This window comes from Anser anser (assembly GCF_964211835.1).
Source record: "Anser anser genome assembly, chromosome: 3".
Taxonomy (NCBI): Eukaryota; Metazoa; Chordata; class Aves; order Anseriformes; family Anatidae; genus Anser; species Anser anser.
This window is the reverse complement of record NC_139722.1, coordinates 119,999-137,762: the sequence shown is the minus strand read 5'-3', so window position 1 is coordinate 137,762 and position 17,764 is coordinate 119,999. Positions and strand designations below refer to the sequence as shown.

Genomic DNA, 17,764 nt, shown 5'->3' with positions numbered 1-17,764 from the left:
TGACAGAAACCCACAGGCCCTGGATCCGCTGAAGAATGTGGCTCAAGCCCCCAGGTACATAAGGACCAGCCCTATATCACAGTATCACAGATTTCTAGGTTGGAAGAGACCTCAAGATCATCGAGTCCAACCTCCGACCTAACACTAAGTACTCCACTAAACCATATCGCTAAGCTCTACATCTAAACGTCTTTTAAAGACCTCCAGGGATGGTGACTCCACCACCTCCCTGGGCAGCCCGTTCCAATGCTTAATAACCCTTTCGGTAAAGAAGTACTTCCTAACATCCAACCTAAAACTCCCCTGTCGCAACTTTAGCCCATTCCCCCTCATCCTGTCACCAGGCACGTGGGAGAACAGACCAACCCCCACCTCGCTACAGCCTCCTTTAAGGTAACTGTAGAGAGCGATAAGGTCGCCCCTGAGCCTCCTCTTCTCCAGGCTGAACAAGCCCAGCTCCCTCAGCCGCTCCTCGTAAGACTTGTTCTCCAGACCCCTCACCAGCTTGGTCACCCTTCTCTGGACTCGCTCGAGCACGTCCATGTCCTTCCTGTAGCGAGGGGCCCAAAACTGAACACAGTACTCGAGGTGCGGCCTCACCAGAGCCGAGTACAGGGGCACAATCACTTCCCTAGACCTGCTGGCCACACTGCTTCTTATACAGGCCAGGATGCTGTTGGCCTTCTTGGCCACCTGAGCACACTGCTGGCTCATATTCAGCCCACTATCAACCAATACTCCCAGGTCCTTCTCTGCCAGGCAGCTTTCCAGCCACTCATCTCCCAGCCTGTAGCTCTGCTTGGGGTTGTTGCGCCCCAGGTGCAGGACCCGGCACTTGGCCTTGTTGAACTTCATACAGTTGACCTCAGCCCATCGCTCCAGCCTATCCAGATCCTCCTGCAAAGCCTTCCTGCCCTCGAGCAGATCGACACACGCACTTAGCTTGGTGTCATCTGCAAACTTACTGAGGGTGCACTGGACGCCCTCATCCAGATCATCGATAAAGATATTAAAGAGGACCGGCCCCAGTACCGAGCCCTGGGGGACACCACTAGTGACCGGCCTCCAACCAGATTTGACTCCATTCACCACAACTCTCTGGGCCCGGCTATCCAGCCAGTTTCTAACCCAGCGAAGCGTACGCCAGTCCAAGCCCCGAGCAGCCAGTTTCTTGAGGAGAATGTTGTGGGGAACGGTGTCAAAAGCCTTACTGAGGTCAAGGTAAACCACATCCACAGCCTTTCCCTCATCCACCAAGCGCGTCACTTTGTCATAGAAGGAGATCAGGTTCGTCAGGCAGGACCTGCCTTTCATAAACCCATGCTGACTGGGCCTGATCGCCTGCTTGCCCTGCAAGTGCCGCGTGATGACCCTCAAGATAATCTGCTCCATGAGCTTTCCTGGCACTGAGGTCAAACTGACAGGCCTATAGTTCCCCGGGTCTGCCCTGCGGCCCTTCTTATAGATGGGCGTCACATTGGCTAGCGGCCAGTCAACTGGGACCTCCCCCGATAGCCAGGACTGCCGATAAATGATGGAAAGCGGCTCGGCCAGCTCCTCCGCCAGTTCTTTCAGTACCCTCGGGTGCATCCCCTATCTTGACTTTCTTGAGAGAACAGGAAAACTGGAAAGTTCTTAGAGAAACTGAGCTTACCAAATCCTGGCAAATACATGGTAGAGGAAGAGAAGGGGTTAAAAGTCACCTTTGTCCTCATCTTCCCCATTATCCCTCTTCACTTCCCACTTTATAACATCCCTACTCCTTTCACTACTCATCTATCCCTTACCCTCTTCCCCTTCTCTGCAAGTATTTGTTCCTGTTCAATTAATTCTCTGAAAGTATTTTAAGGATTCTTGATTTTGTTGAACATAAAAAGATGCAAAAACTATCAAAAAAAGTTGTAGATAGCAATCTCTTTAAAACTCTTTAAATTATGTAGGGAGCTATTTCGCTTAATACAGAAACATTTAAAGAAAGATTAATTTAAAGAGCTTTAAAGAGTTAATTAACTTAATACAGAAAGGCAGACCAAGGTCCATAGGCTGGAAGTAGGAAAAAGACAACTCTGAACTGAAAATGTAGCACATAAAGTATAAGAAACAGTTCAGTTTTTCTGGATGGAAAGGATGCTCATGAGACTGCTCTGGAGAAGCTATGCTGACCTTATTATGCTTCTGTCAAGAAACGGGGACTGTTGCTGCCAATGAGCCATTACACAAACATCAATGATGTTTTCCAGGTTCATTGTACATATCAGAATCACAGAATGGTTAAGGCTGGAAGGAACCTCTGAGGTCATCTGGTCCAAACCCCTGCTCAAGCAAGGGACATCTAGAGCAGGTTGTCCAGGACCACGTCCAGATGGCTGTTGAAGATCTCCAAGGAGGAAGATTCCACAGCCCCCCTGGGCAACCTATTCCATTGCTCAGTCACCTGCCCAGTAAAGAAGTGTTTCCTGATGTTCAGATGGAAACTCTTTGTGTTTTGGTTTGTGCCCATTGCCTCTTCTCCTGGCACTGGGTACATTGCACACCTGAATTCAGCAGTGTCCCTTGCACAACATCTCAGCCTAGGCATCCTGCATCACACTTCTAGGTGACAGTGTGCCTTCTCTCATGTGCCCTCTCTGTACCACATCATTTCATTCTCAGGAGAATGCATGAGACTATGCCTGGTGTGTGACTCATGGGCTCAGGGCTGCTAACTGATTATACAAACCACACAGATCCTCGAACCATCCCTCTTCCATGCTAGAGCTGTGATGGTGTAGAGGTGAGCTATTTCTTTGGGTTTGGCTTCCTCCCAGACACCACGGCGTGGGCTCCAGTTCAAAACCCTTAACCTGTGAGAACAGATGAAAAACATGAAGAAATGCTCATGGTTGAAAGAGAAAGATCTATAGAAGGGAGACTTCCAACAGGCACCATACCTATCATAGCTTCCAATGACAACAGCCTGGCCACCAGGACTGGCAGCTGCTGTGGTGAATTCCTTCTCTGAGAAGTCCCGACTATAGTCAAAGGTTTGAATCACACTGCCTTCCTTGCTATAAGCTACAATCTTCTTATCACATCCTGCAGCCACAATGCTGTTCAAAGCCCAGGCAAGGGCATATGGAGGACAGGGATGTGTCACCAACTTACCCTACATTAGACAAGAGAGAACATCTTGAAAACATCATTGGCTTTAGCCCTCAACTGGCCTCTGTAGTCTACCAAAATGAGAGCAGTATGATGCCCTTCCGGTAAACTTCTTTTCATGGGTGTTGCTTTGTCTGCATGTCTTAGGCTGTAGGAAGGCAGACAGAAACCAGAACTGAGAGACATAAGAACTATTCCATTCATTTAACTAGGAGAGAAGATTTCAGATGTCAGTACCAGTACCATTAACTAGACTGGAATGCATTCTTAACCTAGCAAAGTATATATTCAGCCTTCAGCTTACGCTAGATGGCAGACATGCTCAAATTGCTTCAGTGAGAGAGGAAAGATCTGAATGGGAATAACATTTCTTCATCACATTTTAAAGCACAGAGACTACTCCTTTTGGGGAGGTGCAGGAGGCTCAAGAGAAATGCTGGGTGCCTACAGTATCCTGCCCACAGACACAATGTGGACTTGGGATTCAGGGTTAACTGGAATAACTATATCTCGCTTAATGAGAAGAAGATAATACTTGTTCTCTGGAACACTACCCATTCAAGTATCATTCTCCTGGACATTCTAACATCAGATCTTTCCAGACATCTGAAAAGCCTCATGTCTCATACACAAAATGGTAATGTCCTCTCTTACTACCACACTCAGCGTAATTCAAAGCATCCAGTCACTGCTCCATTGTCTTCAACGTTTCGTAAAACCTCCGCTAGCAAGAACAGACTGCAGCTCCTCTCCAGATCTGCACTCTCTTCACAACCTCATCACTTCACAGAGCTCTTGAGCCAGGAAGTTCACTGTGCAAACAGGAATTTCGCTCATTGAAGAAAGATCTTTGATACCTGTGATTCACCTGAGCCCTCATCATCAAAGAAGAAGCGTACTATGGTTCCATCTGCATGGCCAGACAGGATTCCCTTCCCCGACACACTGCAAATAAACAGATGCAAAGTTGCAATAAGATTTGTACCTTTATTTTTCTATCCCTGACCAGAAGAGCCAGTCCCAGGGACATTGTTGATGTTGCTCATCAAAGGAACCTTCACCAAAGATAAGTTGGATGGTGAACAGAAGAGGTTCTAGTACCTGTATAAGTGTCTATAAAAACTAAAGCAGACAAAGGTATGGAGAGACAAGAGCGGCCACTTAAATATAAACAACTTACTACATTACTAAAACACAGAGAGGATAAGGAACCTTAAGTGGAGTAAAGACTATGTACACAATTTCTAATAGCAAGGTGTTTCAAACAATCTTTTCATTGGAACTCATCCAGAAGCGAGGCTGGATATTGTGACACCAGTAATCAATAAAAGCAACAAAAGTTGGAGAAAAAAAAATAAAACATCTAGACAAACACTCTAGGACTATGTCCATTATCTGTAGCATTAATATCTTGTGTACTTCTCTATACAAGCAGGGAGAAGAGAGCAAGGAAGAAGAAACAGGCTTAATGTAAGGCACACAGAATGCACACTTTTAATGATAATTCACATAAAGAATACATTTTCTATGATGCTGCCTTCTGTCTATTGCAATCCCAGATTTGTCATTAACATCATAACAATAATAGCATGCGCTGTGTTTAGAAATATCAGGAAAAGAGATAGCGGAGGGAGACTGAAGAGAGGGATAAAAGGGGGGGAAGAAAGAGGGAGAAGAGATGTGGGGGAAGGGGAGAGGGGTAAAGAAAGAAAGGGAGGAGAAACAAGAGCAAAGGAGAGAGAAAAAACAGAAAGCCTTTGAAATGGATGCAAGACAGGTTCTGGAAGGATCTGTCAGCAGTGGGAAGTCAGAGACTAGCTTTTTTGTTCAGCACTCAGAAAACACAATAACACCATTTATCAAAAATCCTACTGCTAGGACGATGACATATCTTAAATATTTTAGGTAAATGATACTAAAGTACTTAAAATGAAAATTAATTAAAATAATTCAGAACTGTACTTTTGATTATTTTTCTAATTATAGATTAGAATTAATTATACATTAATTTCTAATTATTTTTCTAATTATAGACTTGTCACAATTTAATCTGACAGAACATTTTCTATTTTTTAGTCCTTAAACTTGAATAATATTAGTAATTAGCTAATGAAGTTGACAACTTTAATCTTTATAAAGTCATGAATTCAAATAAATCAACATACTTATCTTACAGGCACTTACATCCTGAAACGTGTTTGGGGACAGCCAAACTGGATGGGCTAATGTGGAGTGGCCAGGTGTCAGATTTTAGGAAGAAATTCCTTTTGGAAAGCACTGAATGTTATCATCTTGACAAGAACTGACAGCAGAAAGACATTCTAACAACCTCCCATACTGCCACAAGGTCTGCCAGGGCCAATGGCTAGGTAGGAGGCTGAGCTAAAGCAGTGTAGCCTAAAGCAATGCCATACTCACTTGGAAGTTAGAGAGACCACATAGGAATCTGTCCCATAAATGGTGGAAGACTTGTTGTTCTTTGTATTTGCTAAACGAACCTGAGAAAGAGAATCTGATCAATATTGCTTCTGTTCCCAAACAGAAACGTGGATATCCCGCAGTGTAACGTCCCCATATGTTTTCCAGTCCATAACCAGCAACAGAAATAGAAAGCGCATTGCTTTCTGGTAGGTTGGAGAGCAAATGGAAAACTTGGAGCTGCAGTCATAGAATGGTTTGAGTTGAAAGGGACCTTAAAGATCATCTAATTCCAACCCTCCTGCTATTGGCAGGAACACCTTCCACTAGAAGGGAGTGGAAGGTGTCACACTTCCACATTTTTAGGAAGGCTCAGGAAAAGGACCAAAGGATCCAATAGAACCTCCAAGAACTGGGAACCAAAACCAGAAAATTTAAGCCATTGGAGTAATCCCCCTGTTGCTGATGGGTGCCCTAAGACCACAGAATAATGGTTCCTACCCTGCACCCTAGGTGCTTGCAGGCTCTCATAGCCCCTACATGGAAAAGAAAATCAGGCAAATAACAAGTTTCTCTACCTTTCCTTCAGCAAGACCAAAGACAATGATATTCTCCGCTGGCCACAATAAGCAGGTCACAGCACTCTGCCAAGGAGGAATTAAAAAGAGAGATAAGAGCTCCACTACACTTAGAAAATTTCTTGCCCCCTTGCTTGCTACGTAAGACAGCTCAGGAACAAGACCACTCAGTCCAAGAAAGAGAAGAGATGGGAGCATTGTGATGGACCTTAAAGTGGGATTAAGGCCCTCCATACTGAAACTTGAACTAGATAACAGTGAGCTAAGGTACAGTAAGAGGCTGAGAAGAGCTTAAACAGGGCATCAAATTTATACCTGCTGTTGTTCAGTATAGGTGCTCTTCTGAGGGGACCGCTCTTCGATTATGTGTGGTTTTCCAGATGTTATGTTCGAATGTATAAAATCACAGCTATTTTAAAATACTTTGTTGCAACAACAAATATAAATCAGAAAAAATAATTTTATTCTGCTAATTTCATAGCAGATATGAGAGTATCTGTACTTTGGGTCTTCATTTGCTGAATCACAAGTAGTGGTTATTTATATATTTTTGTTTACAAGCAAGATGGTTATCCAATGCTACCAAATAGGTCAGGCAGAAACAGATTCATTAAATTCATATCAAAGGAATTTTTAAAATCGGAGGTGTGGGGGTCAGCATGAAACCTAACTGTAAGAGAGAGCCAAAAGAGTTAATGAAGCCACTTTACATTTAAATTGAAAAATTTCAGTCAATGTTTGGCATTGTGCCACTAGCACCAGCTTCATAGGCGTATCTGTTCCATTTTAAGAATCTGAGCCTGCTTTAGATATATATACACTCTCATTTATTCATCTCACCTACTCTCCCCCACTCTTACCATTTATGTCACCAAACACAACAACTATCAGATACCAAAATGTCCCTGGATGCCTAAGCTGCTCATAACTTACATGTCCAACCAATCACCAAGATGCACCTTTTACTCTTCCTGTTCCCCAGACATCCACTTATTTCCCTCATTATCTGCCAAACCATTATTTTCAGTCTAACACAGTCACAAGCAGCCTAGCTGAAACTTAGAAACAAGCCTTACAAAGTGGTAACAAGCTCAGCAACTAGTGTAAGGAAGTCAAACTTGCAGATACTCATCCTGACCCTCTAGCAGGATGCCTTGCTTGTCAGCAGAGCAGAACAGTGTCACTGTTTTCACAAGATGCACAAGAGTGCCCAGCAGGTTTTGCAAATTGCAGGTGAGGGAAAGGGCTAAATAGATGATCTCCCATATTGACTGAATGTACCAAAAAATTGTAAATATAAATATTCAGCTACAGTGGAGAATCTACAGTGGAAAATCTACCCCATCAAGGAAAGAATGATAAGAAACCACACAGATAGCATTAGAAAAATAAAACATTCATTACGACAGAAATGGTAAAAAAGGCATAGGATAAATGAGAGAGTGAGAGAAAATAGAAATAAACAACTAAATTAAAATACAAAAACTGTACACATGCTGCGTGCAACATCTAAGCCTTGCAAGAGGCAAGCAGCCTCCCATCAGGCTGCTAGCCAGGTGCTGCAGCAAGGGAGAGCCAGAGGGACAGGAAGCAGCGCTAGTCATTGCCAGCATACTCAAGCAGCAAGCAATAAACAATGAAAGGACTCTCCACATCTGGAGAGTCCTTGATATCCATATCTGGTATAACCGTAATGTTCAAGAAAGGGGCAAGTGGATACCAAGCCCTTCTTGTTCTCTTTTCCTCATTCTTGACACTCTTTTCCAGTCTCATGATCACTCAGTGCAGCAGGTCAACCACAGAGAAACAAAGGCTGACCAACAGCTTTCTTCCCTTATTGTCAGAGCAATAGAATTATATTTGTCCCCATTCTGCAGCCAGCACTGAGTGTTGAGAGATGGTGGATGGCCCTCCTATGAGCATGCCTCTGAGTATGCGCAGTGACATATAATTATTTTTATCCTACAGCTACTTCAGAAAATGGAGTTAAACAGGAGTCTAAGTCTCACCATTTGGATGAACTTGTTGCATATCACCTTCTTGTCGCCCCTGCAGAAAAAGGCCAACAACAGCAGACAAAAATGACTTGATGAACTTGGTAAAACTGCCCATTCTGGATACCCTACTGTTTGTATTCAGTTCATTTTAATATTGTCAAACACAGGTGAGTTAAGTTTTATATGCCGGTGGTCCACCACAAGCCAACTTTAGGCAGAAAATTAAAGAAAAAAAAAAAGGTTCTACATTTTGCAAGACTAAGGCTATTGGAAAATATGGGAATTATCTGAGCTTCCAAAATTTTGGTGACATGCCTTTCTGAGCAGCTTAGGAACAACACATACAAGCAAACGACGCTGAAGTGATGCAGCCATGTGCCTCAGTTCCACATCTGTGAAACAGCGCCTTCATTTTGCAGCCATAGCCCCACAGAAGTTGGCACATGCTCCCACCGAGTTCCACAAAGACTGTTCAAGGACACACGATCTGTTGCTATCTGAGCGATTAATTGCAGGTTAGACAATGTGCACCACAGCACATACTACACTGAGGACCAGGCCTGGATGCACACCCACACCAGCATCCAGAAAGTGTACTACACGGAAAGGAGGGAGAGCACCGCTCCCTTCTCACGGGTGCGGCACTGGTCACTCCACCACCAGACTCACCACTCTTCTCCGATCCTGTAGACATAGACAATGTTGTCCGTTTGGCCGATGGCGATTTTGGTGGAGTCCGGGGAGAACGCCATGCCTTTGACCACGTAGCTCTTCCTCCCATACTGTGGACGCGAAGGCAGCTTGAGCCACGGGGGAAGGCTGGCACGGCCCGGCCGCACGTGCACCGACCAGCCCCCAGCCCACGACCGCACCCCAGCCGCGGCAGGCCCTGCTGGCAGCAGCCCGGGCCCGGGGCCCTCACCTTGGCGTCGGCGGGCTTGGTGGAGAACTTGTCGCGGCGCTCGCCGTGCTCGTCGTACAGCAGCACCACGCGGTCTGCGGTGCACACGGCGAAGCGGCCGCTGTTGGCCGACCAGGCCATGCAGGTCACCCGCGCAGTGCCGTCCTGCGGGACACACACAGCCTCAGGCGCCGCCGCACCCCGACCCCCCCGGTCCCCCCGGTCCCCCCCGGCCCGGCCCGACCTGCGGGGCTAGTAGCGTCCGCACGTGCCGCAGCTGCATCGCGCCGAGAGCGGGATCGGGACGGGACCGGGACTGGACCGCGCCGCCGCCGCCGGGCCCCCCTCTCAACCCGCCCCCGTTGCCCCGGCAACCCCAGGGCCTCCGCCGCTGCTGACGTCAACGCGCCGAGCCCGGCAGCGGACGGCGCCCCCCCCACCGGCCCGCCCCGCCCGGCCCCCGCCGTCTCGGTACCGGCAGGGCTCGGCCTCGGCTCCGCCATGGAGGCGCTGCGGGCGGCGGGGCGCGCCGTACTCCGGAGTCCGCGCCTCGCCCGGCACGGCCTGGGGCTCTGCCGGCGGCGCAGTGAGTGCGGGCCACGGGTGCCGGGAGCGGGCGGGGCCCGGGCGTCGGGCTCGGCTGCGGCGCGTGGCTCCGGGCCCTCCGCGGTGCCGGTGCACGGGCGGGGGGCGGGGAGCGCTCTTCTCCGTCCGGCCGGGCCCGGGACGCGGCCGCCCGCCGGGCGGGGCGGAGGCCGGGGAGCCGGGGGCCAGGCCGTGGTTGCGGGGGGTTCGCGGGGGCTGCGGGGCTGCAGGCCGGGCGGGGCGGGCCAGCGGCGCCGTGGGCCGTTCGCGCGGCCCTGGCAGCGCTGTCCCCGTCGGGCCGGCTCCTGCCCCGCGTTGCCATTGAGATCGTGCGTGCCGGCGCGTTGAAAGGCCTCGGGTGGCTGTCCTAGACGGTGGCATCGGTGCTGCCGGGGCATGGTGTGCCCCATCTGCGGGCACCGTTTCCTGCCTCCGTGAGATTTGGTCTTCCTGAACCGCTGCATCCGGTCCTGTGCAGGTGTGGAAATGCACAGTGAGTGCGACAGGTCTGCAGGTAGCTCGCCGTGGGGTGACTGCCCGCTGGTCCTGGGTAGGCTGACCCCACAGGCCCAGCAGGAGGGCAGTGCATGGGCTTCCTCCTTCGCAGCTACCCAGCCGCTTTACTGGGTCAGCAGTGCTCGCTCTGGCAGCCTCTAGCGTGTTTGAGCTGTTCTCAAAGCTTGGAGTGAGACGGGGTGTTTTTTACCCAGGGGAGAGAGAGGTCCCTGACACTTGCATGGTATCGAGGTGGGTTCCCTGGCAGTTTTAGGAGTGCTGCAAAAATAAGGTCTCTTGATTTCCCTGTGGGCTCAGGTTATTCCAATTATGAGTCAGAGCTTTTTCAAGCATGTCAGTAATCTTCTGGGAGCTAATCCCAGGGAAGAGATGAAGAATAACCTGAAAAGTATTATTTTAGCGTGAACAGTGGATACCTAGGCAATTCCCAGGGAAGCATTCAAATCCAGTCTTTCTAATGGTGCACATAACTTCTCTGGTCCTGTTCCCTCCCTCCTCTGTGGGATGAATCCCTGAGAACAAGATGGAGTCTGTGGCTCCCTGCATCTTCGTCCTTCTTACCTCCTCTCTTACCATCCTTGTGCTGTTTAGAATTTGAGGAGGTAAATATGTACTGATTTCTGCTTCAGCTCTCTTTGAAAGCATCACCAGGAAGTACTTGGTATGAGAGAAGCATTCCTTTGTGTATGGTACTAGCCTGATAAATACAGCTTTTGCCTTTGACTCTCACTTTGAGAGTGAACTTTCTGTCGAAGGCAATGGCTTTGTCTTGTGGGATCAGAACTTGAAAACAGTGCTTGTTTTGTGTGTCTTCCACCAGTAATAGTGTTATCAGGACTGACTGTAGGGTCAGGGCTCCTTCTACTACCTGTCTGGTGAAACAGACTGGTTTCTGAAGGAAACTGGACATGCTGAGGACTGTGTAGAGGCAATCTAGGGAAGTCGAGGGAGGCGATTCTCCCCCCATATTCCACTCTCGTGAGACCCCACCTGGAATGCTGCGTTCATCTCTGAGGCTCCCAGCATAAGAAAGATGTTGACCTGTCAGAGTATTTTTAAATTATTTTGTATTTTATTTATTTTCTGACTGCAGCAATAGGGTTTCAAAAGAGAGAACACAGGAAACAGAGACCAGTGCCCCTTCCATTCTGTGACCTCCACAGTAATGCACATGGGAGATCTCTTCCCTCTGTGCATTGGACTTCATCCATAAAACATGTTTTTTGTGAAGCTAGTTTGCACCCTTGAAACACCAGTCTAAGCTCTTCCTTAACACAGAGCCTTTATAGGGTGATTGTTTCCCAACCAGCTCTGCTTCAACTGTGAGTGCTGGACAAACTACCCCTCTCCTGGCAGCCTGCTGCTGTAGACAATAGCCAGAGGTTTGGCTTTGATTATGCTGGGACTACTTGGGGATTTTGATCTGACTAAGTGGGGCAGCAAATGCTGCTGTTCCTGAGGTGTGCATGCAGCCTAGATCATGAGATGAATACAGTACAGAGCACATGCTGCTTGTAGTGAGAGAGACCTGTGAACGATAGGTTTTGGCAGATAGCATTGAACACTGCGGTATCTGAGGCTCTATGTAGATATGCAGGAGTTTACTATTTTGCTGGCAGAGCTTGTACCTCCAGGAATGGGGACTAAAAGCTTCAGGGGTGAACTCTCCTTTCATTCTGTTCTTATTCCAAGAATGTCACAGAGCCAGGAGAGCACCCTGGTGAGTGCAGGTAGAAGCACTGCTGCCGAGAGCACTGAAGCTGCAGTGGAGTGGTTCTGCTGGGACTAGCCATGTGGCTGCTGAGTCATTTTTTTCTTTACAGAGCTTCCTGAGAGCTGGGCTGATATGCAGGAGCCGCTGCTTGAGGGGATGTGCTTCACACTGAAGTATCTGGGCATGACACTGGTGGAGAAACCCAAAGGAGAAGACATGGCAGCTGCTGCCATCCGCCGGATCATTGCCACGGTGAGAGCCAGCCCTGGGCCCTGCTGTGCTGGGGTAGAGAAGAGCCCATGTGGAGGCCAGCCCCACCCCCCCCCCACCCCCCCCCCAAAAAAAAAGAAAAAAAAGCATCAGGTCTCAGCCCTGAACTCCAGCTAGGGACTGCACTGTTCCCAAGGGAGGGTGGTGTGCAAGAGGCTGTCTGTCCCCCATCTCTGTGCTGTGGGGGAAGCTGTCTTCCTGCAGGACAGCTGCCATTACCTGCTTCCACAATGGGAACACAGCTGGGAGCAGGGCTGTGCCCCTCTCTGCATGGAAAGGAGGGTGAGGGCTGGGGGAGGTGGGATCTGTCCTATCCCACGTGCATGGCAATAGCATGAAGGGACTCCAGGGATGTTCTGCACAGGATTGTGCCTCATCTCCAGTCTCTTCCTTTCTTACCCCTAAGGCAGGATCCTGCCTTTATAGCGAGGGTCCAAGTGGGTGGCTTTCTGTACAGAGTCTGGGGGACTCAACAAGGTGGGGTGAGGGCCCTCACTGGGTTTGCAGAGGTGTCTGGTGTTTCCCCACTGCCAGGCACGGGTGGGAGCTCGCAAGTTCCAGAAGGTGATTCTGACAGTGTCTCCGAGGGGCATCTCGCTGCAAGACGCAGACACAAAGGAGATTGTTGAGAACATCTCCATCTACAGGTGGGCATAGTGTGTAGAAGGGCGGCCTGGGTGTTCCCTAGCAGCCAGCAGGAGACTGATGGGATCCTGAGGAGCTAGGGTGGGCTGGGCCTTCTGTTAGTAATACTGTGTGCCTTAGGTCTTCTTTTGGCTCCCTGAGACCAGCTCCCTCTCCCTGCTGCACCCCACAGCACTGCTTGGGTCTAAATGCAGGCAGGGGCCTGGGTTGCTTTGTGTTCTGGGTCAGTCTGTCTGGCCTTTTCTGCAGGCCCTGCTTGTCTCTTCTGCATCCTGCATTCAGCAAGATGTCAGATCAGGGCTGATGGCTGGAAAGCCACCACAGCAAGGGCAGGACTGCATGTCTGCCTTTCTTTGTTGACACAGGACCAGAGGACTGCCCTTCTGGCTGCAGTGGAATGAGGGTACCTTGGCCTGCAGCTCACTTGGGTTGGCTAAAGGCAGTTTCTGGGAGAGCTCATTGGTTTATTATTATTAACTGCTGCCTGCTGTGCTTTAGCTGGACTGGATGTCGGTGGGTGCTGTGTGTGAGGAGAGGATGGCTGAAGGCTGGTGGCAAGATGTGAAGCAGGGTCAGGACAAATTCTTGGTGCAAAATTTGGGTCTCGGCACAGGAGCTGATGTGCTAAGGCAGACACTGCCTGGCCTCCAGTTGTGTTTTTGAAGGTGATCACCTGTTTTTCTTTTTGTCTTAGTGTTTGAGTTTGCACCTTAACTTGAATTGGGCATCAGAGGACCAAAGAGCACACTGGGGCAACACGAGAGGGGAATACCTGTGGACTTATGAGTTCTAGGTGCCAGGCAGCCTTTGATCCTTGCTGGGGTGCTGGGCTGCCTGATATCCAGGGCAGGTGAAAGTCTCAGGCTGTCGGCAATGCTTGTTTGTGTTCTGGGAGAAGAGCAGAAGACTTGTGCAGTGTTCCCCTGTTACTCCGAGCAGCTACTCTCTGTCCACAGGATCTCCTACTGCACAACAGACAAGCTGCAGAACAAAATCTTTGCTTATGTTGCGCAGAGCCAGGAGAGTGGGGCACTGGAGTGCCATGCCTTCCTCTCACCCAAGAAGAAGATTGTAAGCACTTCTCTTCTGCTCTTGGTTCTTTGAGGTAAGGGCAGGAGCAAGGCCCTTTCTTCTTCCCCTTCAGAGGGAGGAGACCCTTATCTCTGTGCACCTTAGCTGGAAATAGAGACAGGGAATGCATGTTTCCTCACATTCTGCAGAGGTGGGTGGTGAGCAATAGAAAGTTCTTCAGTCCCAGTTCCTCTGGGATCTCCTCTTGGGAATGGCTGGCCCACAAAGCATTGAACTCTGGCCTTCCACATGTGTGCTCCATAGGGAAGAGCAGCGAGGGACTGCTTGAGGCTCTCAGATCTTGGGCAGCAGTGTTGTCTTTGATGGCAGAGACAGAAGTAGACACTCTCTCTCTTTCTTGTACACAGGCCCAGGCTGTGACTCTGACTGTGGCCCAGGCCTTCCAGATGGCACTGGATCTCTGGGAAGCAGCAAATGCAGGTAGGAAGGAATTTCTCAGACACTTCCCTCGGCCTAGCCTTGGGATTGGGGTCTTTAGTGTGGGACCCTGTCTTGGGCTGTGTGGAGGAGAGCTGGCTTGCTGCCTGGCTGGTGAAATGCACCAACCAGGGAGATCATTGTCCCTGCTGTTGTGCTCTCTGCCACTGTCCCGTGTGGGGAGCCTGCCCTATCTCTGGCTGGGGGCATCCCTGCTATCCATGCTGAACTCCTCTGCATTGCTGAGCTATAGCACATCTTAGGGCCCTGTGGGAATTGCCTTGAGTGGTGATCCCCCACTTTTCTTTGCGTTTTCCCCTAAGCACAACAGGGTTATCTGTCCCTTGTCCACAGTCCTGCCTGTGCATTCCCTGCTAGGCCTTCTTCAGGTTCCACGCACTAACTCTGCTGCTTTTGCCCTGTCCCAGGCTCTAGGCAGGAACAGCCCCTTCACCCTCCATGTGTCTTGGAGCACAGTGAACCCGGCAGAGCAAGTGAGCCAGCCCCCCCGGGGAGCCCTCCCTTCAGACACCAATTCGGGGTACAGTATGTGCAAGTCTGGCCTGTGCCCAGGCCTGTCTTGCATTAGGGCAAGAAAAAGAGTAACCCTTACACAGCTCCCTCCTCTTGGCCTTTCAGGACCCTGTTGTTATCTGCACAGCCTCCCTTGCACACGGAGGCCTGACATGTCAAGGGGCACTCTGTCTGGCTCACAAGGCAGGAGCCTCAGCTGGACTTTGCTCCAGGAACTCCCCTGTCAGGTCCAGCATTGCAGCAACCCTCAGCCCTGCTCTGCTGGCCCTGTCAAATAGGGAGCTGTAACCTGCTCTGTACTCTTGGTGCTATAGCTTGGAGTGACACAACCTCTCTCAAGGAGATGAGGAGCCTTTGTCTGGTCATTATCTTGCAGTCTGGGATAAGGCTCAGCCCTGCTCATCTGCAGAGCACCCACTGCATGTCCAGAGCCAGCCAAAGCATTCCCAGTGTTATAAGTCTCTCTCATTGTGGCCTTGTCCAGGAGCCTCTGGATGCTTGCTCCTTTACCTCATGCTTCCAGCATTGGCACAGCCTGGCAGTGGTTGTGGTCATCCTTGCTTGCAGCCTGCTCCTGGCCCTCCAGCTGGGAGATGTGCTAACCCTGCTCTTGTCTCTGGGTAAAGGTGAGCTGTGTGCTCCGGCTGTCTCAGTTTGGTGGTTCATTCCCAACTCACACCCTGTGTTTGGTGCTCTTCTGGCTGGGGGAATGTGAGAAGAACCTTGGTCTGTCTCTCCCCTTGTGTGGCTGTGTGTATGAGCCCCAAAGATTTCAGCAGCCCAGCACTGCAGGCAGCAATTTCCCCCCCTACTGCTTCTAGGCACATCTTATCCATGTCATGCCTGGTGGGTGACTGTGTCTTATGAAGGTACTGGGGACAGTCCTGCTGCTCCAGAACAGGCTCTGGGCAGCCCAGCCTGGCTCCTGGTAGAGACCTACCTGTTTGTTTCTTTGTTTGCAAGGAGGAGGAAGAGGAGGAGGAAGATGAAAACCTTGAGGAAACTTTACCTGGGTAGGTGGTGAGCTGCTGCTACTGCACAGGGAGCACACTGATGAACCCTGTCTTACTTCCTTCTCTGTGCCCCATGCAAGGGGAGCTGTTGAAGCCGTGAGCACTGTGGGAGCTTGGAGGAGATCTGCATGGGAGCAGGGGGGAGTTTTCTCCTGCTTTCTCTGCCTCTGTCAGCTGAGATGTTGAATGTACAGGGGGCTGAGCTGTGGAGGGGCAGATCTGGCAGTACAGCTCTTGCAGTGGGAGTTAGATGCATACCCTCAGGATGTGCCCAGACATGTCTTTTGTTCTATTTCTGCCACTCTGCTGAGGCCAGCCTATCCAGACATGCTTCTCAGGTGGGACTCAGAATTGTCTCTCTCCTTCCACTGATTTCCCTGGGGCTTGGGCCAAGATGGAGGCCTGGTTATGTGGACTCTGTGGACTAGGGCCTGGGACTGAGCTTGGGAGTAGCTGATGGTACATAAGCAGAGGATTAATCCAATGGTCTTTTGCAGAGGTGCTTGTGGTGGTGGGTTTGATCAGCCTTTCCTGTTATGGCTGTTCTCACACACCTGTCAAACCAGTGCCTGATGGGTCTGGCAGTACTGTCAGGCTGGAACTGTGCTGAGCAGGTATCATCTTGGAAACAGCACGTGTGCAGGCTGAAGCTCTTTGTGTTCCTGTGATATTGCCACCTGTTGTCTGGGGGGGATTCTTGATAGGAAGGAGATACAGCTGTGCAGTCTCAGGATGGGCTAGCCTGGGGAAAGGGTTTGGTAGCAATGAGCCTAGGGCCTTCTGCAGTCTGAGTACCTGGTAACTGCTGTTCCATGCCATGCCTATTCTGCTGAAGGTCATGAGCATGGGTCTCTCAGCAGGTGCTTGGCGGTGATGGGTGTTCTGTTCTCTTCCAAAGCTGCATGGAGGAGCTGGGGAGGGAAGTCCACAGTCCAGCAGGTAAGCTCCCTCCCTCTGTGTTGCTTTGCCACATCCCCCAGCATGTTCTCTGCAGAGGGAGGGGGATGACAATTCACCTGGGTAAGTCTGCTTCCCCTCCCTGGCTGGGTTCCCAACTGCAAACCTCATGGACCAGGTCTCCCTCCTTCTTGCTTTTCAGAGTTGACACCTCTTGTGCCCAGACCGAACTTGCCTACTGCGCAGCTACCGCTGAGCTGGCCCCGCTTGGGGCAACCCCCAGGCTGCTGGAAGGGGCTGGGAGAGGTTGGAGTCCCCCCCACAGCTGGCCTTGGGACTGATGGCCCCGAGGCTACCCTGGGCTAAGCCAAGTCTCTGCAGCAATGGACCAGCCACTCAGGATTCACCCTGTGCCTGCACCCAGGCAAGCCAGTGCCTGCCCCTGCTGCCTGCACTGTCCCCAGGCGCAGGGGCTACTGACACAACTGCCATGTGGTGCGCAGACTGCAACACCCACTCCTTGTTGTGCTGTCCACCTGCATGAACCACCTTGAACTGCAGTTGCTCCTTGTTCCCCTTTAAGGCTGTTGGACTAGTGTTCCTCACTCTGCCCACTCCCATTGCAGGCACAGCCACCGCAGGTGCCCTGTGCCTGCAGAATGTAGCCAGTGCACCCAGAGCTGTGTATCCAACTGCTCCTCATAGTGGCAACTGGGGACCAGTTGAGGCTGAGCAGCCTGCTGTGTCTGTGTGAGGGGGGGGTCTTACTCAGCAAACTGAATTTGCATATGATCCTCAGGGAGCTATAGCTCTTGGCCAGAAGAGCTCTTCCCTGCAGTTCAGCCCTACACCATCCTGTGAGTGAAATTAGCTGGTTTTTAAAGGAAAGCTCTGCCATTTGTAGGGAAATAAACTGAGGTGTGGTGTTTTGTTTTTTTTTTAAACTGATGTCATTTGGGTTTGAGTGCTGGATGGGGGCTTTGTGCAAGCACATGAAGTACCGTGTCCCCTGTGCTACCTACAGCGAGGCTTCCTTTCTGGTGGCA

General features: G+C 50.3%; 2 protein-coding genes across 20 annotated transcripts in view; one reads left to right on the top strand and one right to left on the bottom strand.

Moving 5' to 3' along the window:
* IFT172 (intraflagellar transport 172) overlaps window positions 1-9,435 on the bottom strand; it is a 48,884-nt gene extending 39,449 nt beyond the window's left edge. For both annotated transcript variants that reach the window (XM_083829167.1, XM_083829168.1), the window contains exons 1-9: window positions 9,280-9,435; window positions 9,057-9,200; window positions 8,804-8,916; window positions 8,147-8,186; window positions 6,138-6,203; window positions 5,560-5,639; window positions 3,999-4,086; window positions 2,931-3,145; window positions 2,720-2,843 (exon numbers count right to left, since the gene is read on the bottom strand). In XM_083829167.1, coding sequence (XP_083685293.1) covers window positions 2,720-2,843; window positions 2,931-3,145; window positions 3,999-4,086; window positions 5,560-5,639; window positions 6,138-6,203; window positions 8,147-8,186; window positions 8,804-8,916; window positions 9,057-9,200; window positions 9,280-9,318 — 909 coding nt within the window. In that variant the 5' untranslated portion in view covers window positions 9,319-9,435. The remainder of the gene's footprint in view (window positions 1-2,719; window positions 2,844-2,930; window positions 3,146-3,998; window positions 4,087-5,559; window positions 5,640-6,137; window positions 6,204-8,146; window positions 8,187-8,803; window positions 8,917-9,056; window positions 9,201-9,279) is intronic.
* Window positions 9,436-9,437: 2 nt separating this feature from the next.
* On the top strand, window positions 9,438-17,662 carry LOC310896658 (low density lipoprotein receptor adapter protein 1-like). Of its 18 annotated transcripts, none has more exons than XR_014581716.1 (10): window positions 9,438-9,621; window positions 11,960-12,102; window positions 12,655-12,767; window positions 13,722-13,836; window positions 14,205-14,277; window positions 14,703-14,815; window positions 15,293-15,434; window positions 15,772-15,821; window positions 16,720-16,760; window positions 16,921-17,019. XR_014581716.1 is itself a non-coding variant. In XM_083829180.1 (9 exons), the coding sequence occupies exons 1-9, from the start codon at window positions 9,537-9,539 to the stop codon at window positions 16,924-16,926; spliced, it is 777 nt and encodes a 258-aa protein (XP_083685306.1). In that variant the 5' UTR covers window positions 9,439-9,536; the 3' UTR covers window positions 16,927-17,662. The 18 variants fall into 18 exon arrangements, 6 of the variants coding, with proteins under 6 accessions (XP_083685303.1, XP_083685307.1, XP_083685304.1 ...); XR_014581718.1 differs by having other exon boundaries at window positions 16,657-16,760; window positions 16,921-16,987; XR_014581721.1 differs by having other exon boundaries at window positions 16,682-16,760; window positions 16,921-16,980.
* Window positions 17,663-17,764: the final 102 nt, after the last annotated feature.

Coding starts and splice junctions, on each gene's coding strand:
- LOC310896658 (XM_083829176.1), top strand. CDS start 9,537: ATGGAGGCGCTGCGGGCGGCGGGGCGCGCCGTACTCCGGAGTCCGCGC. Junction 13,837..14,204: donor TCTCACCCAAGAAGAAGATT/GTAAGCACTTCT, acceptor TCTTGTACACAG/GCCCAGGCTGTGACTCTGAC. Junction 14,278..14,702: donor CTGGGAAGCAGCAAATGCAG/GTAGGAAGGAAT, acceptor GCCCTGTCCCAG/GCTCTAGGCAGGAACAGCCC.